The 12,101-nt window shown below is 46.6% G+C and overlaps 1 protein-coding gene across 8 annotated transcripts in view; it reads right to left on the reverse strand.

Annotated features, from left to right (window-relative positions):
- The window catches only part of Tiam1 (TIAM Rac1 associated GEF 1), a 357,642-nt gene that overhangs the window by 16,098 nt on the left and 329,443 nt on the right, over nucleotides 1–12,101 (reverse strand). For all 8 annotated transcript variants that reach the window (XM_075959442.1, XM_075959443.1, XM_075959444.1 and 5 more), the window contains 3 exons: nucleotides 11,121–11,229; nucleotides 6,910–7,089; nucleotides 6,685–6,803 (listed from right to left, as the gene is read on the reverse strand). In XM_075959442.1, coding sequence (XP_075815557.1) covers nucleotides 6,685–6,803; nucleotides 6,910–7,089; nucleotides 11,121–11,229 — 408 coding nt within the window. The remainder of the gene's footprint in view (nucleotides 1–6,684; nucleotides 6,804–6,909; nucleotides 7,090–11,120; nucleotides 11,230–12,101) is intronic.

The raw sequence follows: 12,101 nt of genomic DNA on the forward strand, positions 1-12,101 counted from the left end.
TACACCTTCAGGAAGTAGCAGGATCAAATGAGTTTTCCTCTTCTCAATTCATTAAAGAAAACCTGACTTCACTTTAGAAGGGAAAAAGTCAAATCAGAAGTCTGAAGAATAGACAATGACCTCCTCAGAGACCATGTGATCAAATGCTATAACCCTGCTCTCTTCAAGGTCAAGTACTAAACACTCAGACAAGGGGTTCAGTCTTAGACCCTAATGGACAGAATGAACCAAAGAGGTCAGTGGCAGCCCTGTGCTTACACCTGACAGTACCGTGGTTCTTTCAGTTGCCAGTGGCCAAGGAAGACTTGAAAGCATTCAATGAAAAATCCCCACAAAGAGAAATTCATACACTTTAAATTGACAAGCATCCCAAACAACACGATGAGACCACACCCTCCCTCTTCATCCTTCCTGAGACTTGAACTACCCAGAGGACCCATACCTATGAGGTGCTTGCCCATTTATCACTTAGTAGCCATCTTGAATATCAAATCAGCTGTTATTTAATAATGGCTGCAAAGCCCAAGAGTAGTGATGCTATCAATTTTGATATAAAAAGCTAATGTGCTTCTTTCCCATTCAAAAGACAAAAGATTTCAACTTAACTGGAGGGGTGGGAACCATAGCTCAACTAACTACCTGTGAAACTGTGAAGAAGCAAAACTTCGTTCTAGTTTTGCTGGCATGCCAAAGAGCAAAGGTGTGGCCACCAGGAGCAGTAAGTGCACAGTTAACATGGGAAGGGTGTTAAACCAGTGTGCATGTAGAGGAAAGGTAGTGGGGTGTCCAGGGCTAAGTTCCACCCTCATTCAGGTGCTCACCGGGGGTCTTGGACCATAATCCTTAGGGGTAAGAAGTCTGAGGGAGTCATGGTCGTGTACAGTGTTTTCTTTAAATCATCTACCCACTTCCAAAACTGGCAAAAGTCCATTGCAACCTACCTTCCCCCATCCTACTTAGGGTTTCTAACGTGATAAACACTATAACCAAAAGCAACTTGGGGAAGAAAGGGCTTATTTCAGATTACAAGTCACAGTCCACCACGAAGGGAAGATATAACAGGAGAGAATACCTCAGGGACCTTGAGGCAGGAACTGAAGCTATAGAGGAATGATGTTACTGGCTTGTCCAGCCTGATTTCTTATATAACTCAGGACCACCTATCCAGAGATAGCTCCGCTGCTGTGGACTGGGCCTCCCACGTCAATTATTAATCAAGAATATCCTACAGACTCGCCTATAGGCCAGCTGTCAGAGGCATTCTCTCAACTGAAATACCTCTTCCCAAATAACTCTACTTGTGTCAAATTCACAAAAAATAAATAGTACTCCCTTCCCCCACTGGGAGTGCTCTCTGCAGTAATTACAGGGGAGAAGGACCAGATTCTCTGACTACCCCAGTCCACGGTCTTACCTATGTGTAGGCACCACAACCACTGTAAGTTCTTCTGACCACTCGCTTCAATTCTTTGGATCTGTAAAAATTCAGCCCACTTTTCTCTTCCTTAAGGTAATGTTTCAAACACCGGAAACCTTGAAATTTCATTTCCAAAGGACAAACAGCTCCCATGACATTGCTGCATATGATCTCAAGGTGCCCCTACTGCTTTTAGGCACAACAACAACCTGGCAGCCTGTTCAACACAGTACAGCTTCATTTGCCTTCTCCAGCCCCCAAAGCCAGCCGCACTGTTGGACAGTAGCTCCGTCGGGACTGAACAGAGGGACTACCACCCTTGATGGGGGTTATAATAATTAAGGGATGGAATTAATATGCTTATAGATATTGAATACCACACATCAACCAAGCCTCCCGGACACCTGCAGCTAAGGGAACTCGTCTCTGCCATCCATTCGCCCACACTCCTCCCAGTGAAGAATGTTGACAGATGTTTCTGTCCTGCCCGGCCCCACAGTCGTTCAGTCCCAAAGAAACACACATTAATGATGAACTGATTGGCCTATTAGCTCAGGCTTCTTATTAACTCTCATAACTTATATTAGCCCATAATTCTTGTCTATGTTAGCCACATGGCTTGGTACCTTTTTTGCAGACATTTGATTATAAATACTGCTGAATTAATCCAACATATATATTTTAAAAATGCCTTGACTTTAAAATATAAGTCAAAAGATATTTTATTGTAGAGAAGAAGTTTTGCTTTTGTTTCCGCAGAAAATGAGAGGCTATGGATTCAATCTAAGTTAAGAAAAATCAGGTTTGATCAAGGAAGACAACCTGAGAAATGGATGGCCCACATATCTGAGTTCTACATCTAGAACAGCCTCAAGACTGCTACTGCCTGAGATGATCAAGACTCACAGGAAACTCCAGTCAGAACTTGATCATAATTCTAAATATTCTTTTGGTCCCCATAAGATTATCAGCACCCCCAATCAGCAGGAAGTAGCCTGGAAAACTAAGCCCGCATTCCCAAAAAATAGATTATAGATGTTTTTCTTTATTTAGAGTGTTGGCTACAATTTGTATGGATAATGGTCAGGAAGAAAGCTAAACAAGGGAGATCCCATTCAGAGTTCTTGTATTGAAAAAAAAAGAGGGTGGAAGTGCTGTGGGACAATGGTTTGTTTCTTGTACTTGTTTAATAAAATGCTGATTGGCCAGTAGCCAGGCAGGAAGTATAGGTGGGATGACCAGATAGGAAGTAGAGGTGGGGCAATGAGAACAGGAGAATTCTGGATCAGTCTGCAATCATCACCCAAATGCAGAGGACGCAAGATCTGACTGCCTCACAAAAAGAGGTACCAAACCATGTGGCTAGCACAGACAAGAATAATGGGTTAATGTAAGATATAAGAATTAATTAATAAGAAGTCTGAGCTACTAGGCCAACCAGTTTATGATTAATGTAGACCTCTGTGTGTTTCTTTGGGACTAAATGGCTCCCGGATCAGGCAGGACAGGAAACCTCGGTCAAAAGAAGAAGATAGACATAATCAAATTCTCTAGATACAGTTTTAGATAATTTGTTTTTAAAAAGTCCTTGTGATAGGTTGTTCAAACTATTTCCTCCAGGAAACAAAATTGTGTGAATGTGTGTGTGCATGTGTGTTTGCGTCAATGTGTGCATGCGTACGTGCATGTATTATTGTGGCATATATGTCACTCTGGTATGTATATGATTGTGGTGTGTGTATGTGATCTGTGCGATTGTGGTATGTATGTGTATATAGCGTATGTATGTGTGTATGGTATGTATAGTATATGTGCATGGTGTATGGTGTGTGTATGTGTGTATGTTGTGTGAAAATGGTGTGTATATGTGACATACACCTTCTGTCTCGTGATGTTCTAGTCTATCCTTCCAGTTTATGTAGAATCTACATCCCTGCCCTTGTGATTTGGGGCATGGCCATGATTTGGTTACTGGACTTAGTGTAACACATCTCTATCAGCCCTCAGGAGCTTCTACAGACCTGCCTTGAATACCCAAGACAAAAATCTGGATCCACAAAACTCAAATGGGTGCTAGAAGGAAGTCTTGAAGGGCATGGGTAAAAATGGACAGCTATAACCACTGAGATGCCCTCACAGTTTCCACTTGGCAAAGGTAACAAGAAGCCCAGGGCTATTCCCACTGCCCAATTGCCCTGCTTGGGCCTTCCTTTGAAGCGTCTAGAGTGGATTCTGCTAGGAGGCTTGCATTAACGGACTAGCTTACCTTACTGAATCCAGCTATTGGAAGCACTCTTTTAGGGGAAATATCCCCACAGCTACTTCTAATTTGCCGAGCGAAAGTGATGTTTCACAGGGCCCAGATAAACCACACACACACAACGAATAATGTGGAGGACTAGGAACACTGAAGGTCCAGGCTCATCGTGACATGCTTGCTTTGTCTCGTGAACATATCTATCCCCAGTGGTGCCCCAAGGGAAGCTGGCTAGAAAATAGGACTCAGGCAACCCTAGGGAGGGTGTGGACATTTCAGCAAAAATCTGCAGACACTGACCAATATTCCTAACCGCTTATAAACCTGCTCACAATTCATTCTAGGTTTTCACAGGATGCTGCCAATAAAGGGGACTTCCTGGATCAAGAATCAACCCTGTGAGACTCAGAAGAGGACCTGTGTGCCCTCCACCCCCAGTTGCCTGCCATAGCTGAGTTACTGTATACTGCTACAGCAGTATGCACACTTGCCAGTGACCTTGGCATGAACTCCAAGGCTCACTCTCCCCAGGTTTTATTCTTGTAGAATCACAGACAGTGGGAGCCTCCAGCTCCTGATCCTCCTAGGCACCCTCCTGGGAGCAGCCAGGTGGTCTGGACTTGCTAACATGCCAGCTGTGGTTTGAAACTAGAGAGTTTTCTTCTTGCCTTTTTTATTATATTTACGGAGAATTAAAAATGATTATCATAAATATTCTATAGAAGAATGAACAGACATTCCAGAAGAGCAACATTTCTCTTTCCTAAACCCTAAAGATAAAATCATTGCCTCTAGGCTGGGGACACTCGTGTCCTATTGTTCTATCTCACGGGGCTCTGCCCTGCCTTCCAGTGGGAAAAGACACATCCCCTGCAGCCACCTCCCCAGGCTCTTAGGTCCTAGTGCTGCGCACTGTGCTGAAGTCATCCCAACTCTGCAAGGTGGGGCGGCAGATATGCAATTATGTCCAGTCTGGAAGTGGCCTTCACAGACTTCCTCCAGCCGCAGAAAACCCACTGCGTGCATCCTCACACGCTCATTTTCACATCTCTGTACCGTTCTGGCTTCACTGCCTTCTAAATGTTATCTTTTTGACAGTTTGAAAACACGTTCGGTTTCACCGAGGATGCGTAATTGAGCCTGGGGCTAGGCACTCACGGGTGGAAGGGGAGAAGTGCTTTGTGGAACTGTTCTCAGACCTCCAAACACTGTGGTATCCACACCCACACCCCACAATGTATGTAAATTAACACACCGAGCAGCTGGATAACAGTCCTTTGTCTAGTGAGGAAGGCGCCTTCTGCAGAGCGAGCAAGCCGACTTTGCCAGCTGTGCTCCCACCGGACCAGCCACCGCAGGGGCATGCGCGCACTCCAGGTCCCTCAGGCGGAAGCATAATGCAGAATGGAATTCATCAAGTGCCAACTGTGTGGCCGGGACTGAATAAATGATAGATATTCTAATCTGGGGACTCAGAGTCACCCTTCAGTGGCATTCACAGAAACAGCCCAGCCTGGGTAAGGGCACTCACTTCTACATGCAGTATGGGTTAAGAGCCATACTGAATTTTGTGAGACCCCAATGACAAAGAGCGGAGCATCAGAAACATGTCTGCTCTACCAAGAAAAGTTCTGGGGAAAATAAAAATCCGTGGGGAGCCCTGAGCATAGCTGTCAATTCAATGCCTGGGAAGCAGACCACGGGGTGTACCCGTGGAGGACTGAACAGGTGAAGGCAGCCTCAGAGAGTGTCCCGGGGGCGTTATCTTAATCGCCTTGGGAAGGGCCATCTTAATCGTGGGCAGGGATCCCGGACTGTGTGAAATGCAGAAGGCAAGCTGACCGCCAGCATGGACGCACTGCTCGCTGACTGACACCACAATGCGGTCAGCTCCTTCACACTTCTGCACCATGACTTCCTGCCACGGTGGACTCACCCTGAACTAGGAGCCAACTCAAGCCTGAGTAGTTCATCAAAGCGACAGGAAAAGAAGTGAGGAGACATGGGCTTCAAAGACAAGAGTCCTACTGGTGCATGGAAGTTTCAAGATTGAACCATCCCATCTCCCAGAAACTCCTCAAGACAGACGGTAAATAATTCAAAACAGCTTCAGGAAGTCCCTGAAACTGGCCAGATTTGCTCCCAGAGTAAGCAATAAAGACAACCAAGAGTCACTCTTAGACAAGCCAAGATGCAACGATTCTCAGACCAGACCTGCTGGCAGAAACCAGCAGAGCTGTCTGGAAGAGGTTTAGACCGGAGTCACTTGGGAAGGACGCTCTCCAACCTGCGGAGCTGCCTGCAGTAATTCCCAGCTGTGTGAGCTGTTACCCACAAGGGGTGGGCCTTGGTGATGCAGCTGTCTTTGAGTCATTTCTGCTCCTGTAAGTAAAGCCTCACCCATATTCCTGTAAGTAATCCCAGAAAAACTCATTGGTTCACCAAGTTGGACTTGGGAGGTATTCTTGCTTTGGTCTGTCTTGGGCTCCTTGTCTGGGGTGAGTAGATGTGTGTCATCTTCCCAAGAAAAAGTCCTGTTGCACAACACCAGCCAGAGAAAACAATCGCAGGTCCTGGGCCCTCATGGTGACAGGAGAGAACCAACCCAAAAGTTGTCCTCCAACCTCCACATTCTTAGGGTGGCACCTCCCGCCATAATCAAGTAAATAAACGCAATAATTTTTTTGAGACAGACTCTCGCGTTTTAAACATTGTATGCAGAATCCCTTCTGTCAGATTCTCTCAGAGCTAAGGATGTGACAATGGTGCCCAAGGAGACAGAAATATGGAGGCTGTCATCACACAGTTCAGCCATCTTTAGAAAAAGAGACATAGCTACGAATACAGATCTTCAGAGTCTCTGTAGCTCCAATGGAGACAACTTTCCCACACATCGAGGTTGGGGGTACCTCCTAAAGAGAGAGCATCAAGGCTGAGCATGGTGGGAAGGGGGCACCTCCTAAAGAGAGAGCATCAAGACGGAGCAGTATGTGGGAGGGGGCCTCCTCACCTCTTTCTTCTCTCCTGTCTGCTCAGCAATCAGCTGGTCAAACACGGCCCCAAACTCCTCATGGATCTTCTGCATCTCATTGATGTGACTGGCAACCTTGTTCATGGTCTTGATGGCCACTAGAAGAACACAAGCATTGAAAAGGGGGCTGTGCAGAAGCCAGGCTGGGGCAGGCGCAGCTGAGGCGTGGAGAAGCCTGGGCAGAGGTGGGGAGGGGATGCTCACCATCCAGGTGGTAGTGTTCCTCGCTCTCCGCGTCAGTCAGTGCAAACAGCTCCCTGAGCAGAAGCGGGTACTTGAGGACCCTCTGAATGGGTTTGATGAGGTAAGACTCCAGTGTGGAAGAGTGTTGCTGCCTCGGGTTCTGGGCATCTAGGAACGCCTTGAAGGCTGTGTCCGTCTTGGCTGGAAGGGACAGAACACAGACCATCAGAGTGGCATGCCCCAGTGACTCCTTTCCCACCTTGTCTCTCTCACACTTGTTCTGAATCCAAGGCTTCTTTTTATAGGTCTGGGCACAGCAGGCTCGGGGAGAGGGAGGAGGTCTCTGCTGAGGCACACGCTGGGTGGGCCTGTCAGTCATGTGTGAGTTTGATGGGGATGCACGCTAGTTAAAGGATTTCATGCACCCTCCTCGGATTGAGCATGACTTTCCACTCTGACATCCTGACTCTTACTGTCCTTGGGGAGACTGCTCTTCCCAGGCCTAGCCAACTCCTAAAGATAGCAAATGATTTGCCTGCAAGAATCAATTCGGAGTGTGCCTATCAGTTCCAGGAGGCGCTGACAGTCTGGTCCCCAGCTGCTACCTCAGTGCTCATTGCCTTGGGGCCAGATGTCAGACCACTCAGGTCTGCCACACCCCAGAGCCCATGCTATTCCAAGGGACCCTGCATGGCTGTGCCCTCCTTCTGAGACCCATGGATGACCATTTACAGCTATCATCTGATCTCTTAGCCCCACCAAACCAAACCAGAACTCCTCCAACTGAAACCTCCCCCTGGTTCCCAAGCTTCCAAGCACTTAGCTGGGAGGACCTTTATAAAACAGGTGTGTGGGGGGGGGGGGAGAACAGCATCCTGCAGTCTTATTAAGTTTGTTAAGTGGAGTGAGGCCAGGAGCCTCAGAATCATCTGCTCAGTGTCAGCTCGGTGCTACCAGCTGTTAGCATCTGGATGGTGGGAGTTGACCCAACGAGAGACAGAGCACTGGCAAGCATCTTCTCCCCAGCCTCCTCTTCATCTGTGCTCTAGCTGGGATTGCGAGTGGCCTGGGAGAACCCACCAGGCTGCCTGGGGAAATGGCTAATGCCTTCCAGGTACAGAGCAATATTGGGGAGAGGCAAAATACATGAAGGCGGGGGATGATATGCACTCAAGTGACGTCACAGTGGCCTCTGCAAGGCTCAGGCCACTGTGAACAGCCACTGGGAGAGGGGCTGCCCCAGTGCAGGCCTGCAAGAGGAAGAGCGAGCCCCTTCCTCTACACCCTGCCTTGCATGTTTCTTCTGTTTGTCTATTTTGCAGTCACGGTCTTGAGAAGAAATCAGTACACAAGCATCACCACTGCAGAAACAAACTCATTCTTCACACCCAGAACCCACACAGTCATTATGATTACATTTGTCCATCAGAAAGTAGATGCAGCCCTCCGTGGACTTAGATTCTTCATAACAACACCCGGTCTATCAGAGGAACCTGATAACCCATGAACGAATGAGCAATTTCCTAAAACTCAGTGGTTATTCATTTTTTAAAAAATATATCTTCATCCACAAGTGGTTAGTAGTGTTAGATAATACTGAAGATACCATATAAGGGCGTCATGAAATGGTAAGGCCTTTAAACAGCACAGCAACCCTAGAAGAAGCTTGCATGGCCAGTTTTGGAGCCCCTTGAAATCCTATTATGAAGAATCAAACTGGACACAGGGTCCTACACCTCCAATCTCAGTACTCCTGAGAAAGAGGCAGGCGAGTCTCTGAGTTCAAGGTCAGATTGGTCTACGTGGTACATTCCAGGGTGACACTCCTTATCAAGAGAGGAGGAGGAAAAGGAAGGGAAGAGGAAAGGCTGCAGGAAGGAGAGGAGGAGAGAATGGGGAAGGGCAAAGGAGGAGAGAAGGTGGGGGAAGAGAGAGAAAGGAGAGGGAGAGGATGAGGAGAGGGGGATCAGATTCCACAGGTTCAGCTCATGATCCTCCTTTCAAAAAGTAAAAAACAATCTTGAAGGAAAAGGACATGGGGATAATAACCTCTACACACTAGGGAAGCTGGGCTAGCTCTAGGGCTGACACAAGGAGAAACCTGATTTCTAATATCTAGATTCCCGTGTGCAAACATAGAGCTGTTGGCCACTGTCTGAAAGAAAATGGACCCCAGAGGGAGTGTCACTATTAGGAGGTGTGACTTTGTTGGAGCGAGTGTGGCCTTGTTAGAGAAAGTGTGTGGCTGTGGGGGTGGGCTTTGAGGTCTTATATATGACAAGCCAAGCTCAGTGTCTGAGTTCATTCCTGCTGCCTTTTGATGAAGATGAAGCCAGCACCATGTCTGCCTGCATGCTATCATGCTCCCGTCACAATGATGACGGTCTGAACCTCTGCAACTGTACGCCAGTCCAATTAGATGCTTTCCTTTATAAGAATGGCTGTGGCCAGGGTGTCTCTTCACAGTAACAGAAACCCCAACACTAAGCCATGGAGTACATATCCTACGGGGGAGGAGCGGGCTCTCGGAGCAGGTGCAGTCCTCCTATCCAGCCCACCTCAGTCTGCTAAGAATGGCAGACACACAATCTGGGTATCAAAAAACCTCCAGCTCACTGGACAGCTAAAAAATGTAGGCCATGCCTACTGTTTTATGGGACAATTTGGAGTGATGGTACAATATTTTCAGATGCAAAAAATAATGCTACTGAATTAAGAAAAAAAATCCACACAGGCAAATTTAATCTAACTGAGTGATTAAAAAAGTACTAACTGCTTGAAGGAATATAATGCACATATAGCAACTTCACTACAGGACAAATAACTACCATGTTTGTTCTGGCACTCTGATGATGATGCTTTAAAGGAAACACACATGCACACACACAGCCAATACACACGTGTGAAAACATGGGTTAAGATCAGGCAGCATGGCAGGGAAATTCTCAGAATCCTTCTGCACAGACTAGCACTCCCAGCATGCCTCACATTATCTGGGGCAGAGTCTTTTGTTATCCGAAGACCTGTATTATTCTAGCATTTCCTAACATCGATTTTAAATTAAGGCAAGCTAGTTCTCTTGGGTAGCAAACATAAACACAAAACATGGAAATTATTCAACCAGGGACTCGATGAGAAATGTTTGCTTGGCCGCGCATAGCAATGTTGAGGAAAAGCACGCTCGTTTCCAGAGACAAAAGCCAAAACCAAACCGTGCACTGATTCTGCCTTCCAAAGAAGGACTTCGTTAATACCTGTGGGAAGGAGTCTGTCTACAGTAATGGCTAATACACGTATAGCATGTATCAAGCTGACTTGTGAAAACCTTTTGACTAAATTGAACTGGATTTTCTTTTTTAAGACAAGGTCTAGCCAGATAGTCCAGGCTGGTCTTGAGCTCAAGATTCAACCTATTGTCTCAGTTTGCTGAGTGATGGAATTACAGATGTGTGTTGCCACAATGGGCTAGAAGTGGGTTTTTAAAATGAATATGTAACAATTATACATATTCATGGGGTAGGATGGGATATTTTAGTATATGCATCCATGATGATCAGCAAGAGCAATCAGAATATCCACCACAAACATTTTGATCGCTTTGTGTGGACAACATTCTGTTTCTTCTAATTACTGCTAACCACTCTCCATCACTTAGCCATGCTTTTTCATTTTCTCTTGGGGGCACGGGACTTGAACTTAAGGCTTTCTGCATGCAAGGTGAGTGCTGTACCACTGTGCTATATACTCTGCTGTGCACACAGAACTTCCTTCTGTTTAGCTGCATTATCTACCTGCTAACCACCCTCTTCCTATCAACCCATCCCCTGTCCTCCTCAGCCTCTGCTAACTACCATTCCTCTCTTATTTGGGGGAGATCAACATTTTACGTATTGCAGACCACCATACACTAAACCGTGAAGGCTTCAGAAAGTTTCTGGAGATTTGTACGATGTTGATTTATAGTAGAAATTAATGAAAAGGAAGAATAGCTGGGTAGTGGTGGCACACGTCTTTAATCCCAGCACTAGGGAGACAGAGGCAGGCGGATCTCTGAGTTCAAAGTCAACCTGGTCAACAGAGGGAATTCCAGGATGTCAAGGCTACACAAAGAAACCCTGTCTCAAAAAAATAAAAAACAAGAAAGTAAGTAGTTTTTCTATTATAAATCATTATATACACAGACGTGAACTGGCTACCAACACACCCATCCAAATCACCTGGCCCTGCCTTACCTTTCACCAGGACCTTGGGGACTTTCGTGTGGCTGGCACAGAAGGCACTGTAGAGCTTGAAGCGGTCCGCATAGTAGAGAAAGGATCCCCCCAGAGAGAACAGCACTTTCTAGATTAAAGAGAAAAAGTGCAATGAGTTCATTCCCATCCCCGTGCAGACCCGGCAGCAGACGAGAACAGGGAAATCACACCTGTCTGGCTCTCCGCACCAACCAGCGTCTCCATGCCTGTCAAAGCCTGTCTTTGCTCACAGAGGTCCTAAAATTGACTGTGGGAAAAATATTTTGGCTTAAGATGAATTCTACAGATGTTGGGTTTTGTCTTCTCAGTATTTACAGTAGGACTGCTCATGACCGATGTGAGATGTCTGAATGCTGATGAGAAAATAATTGAATTCTAGGAAGGCAGAAATACCCTCAGTTCTCTCATGAGTTCCTTATTGGGAGACAGAAGGGACAAACCATTCAGGAAAGGCTTACACCTCCAAAGTAGCGAAGACATGCCCTGGGTACAGCCTCCACCTTCTCCAAAGCCCCTCTGTCCTCTGCCAGGAAGCAGCTGAGAACCTACGCAATACCAATGCGCGAGTGACATTCAGGTGTGAACAGCAGTTCCACCCAAGAGGATCACACCAGGACAGACCCTCCTTGTCTACTGACGGAGAAAATGTCTACTTCAGACCATACTTGATTGGCATCTGCAGTTATCAGAGACCTGAAATCTCTTCCTATTCTTCTCATGTCGTGGCTGCAGGACTATGTATGATGTGATTGCCTAAGTCATGATCACAAGTTACCCAGGAAAATCTGGGAAGGACCACAGAAAAACCGCTCCTTTGCTTACAGTAACAGTTACTAAGTGTTTGCCATGTGGTAACAGATAAAACAGTATCTCCAGTGCCTGCTGCACAGGATGGGAGGGATTCCCACACTGACTGCAGCTACCCGGGCCGTCCTACAGGCTTCTGAAGACCCACAGGCT

The sequence above is a fragment of the Microtus pennsylvanicus genome, chromosome 1 (assembly GCF_037038515.1).
Source record: "Microtus pennsylvanicus isolate mMicPen1 chromosome 1, mMicPen1.hap1, whole genome shotgun sequence".
Lineage (NCBI taxonomy): Eukaryota > Metazoa > Chordata > Mammalia > Rodentia > Cricetidae > Microtus > Microtus pennsylvanicus.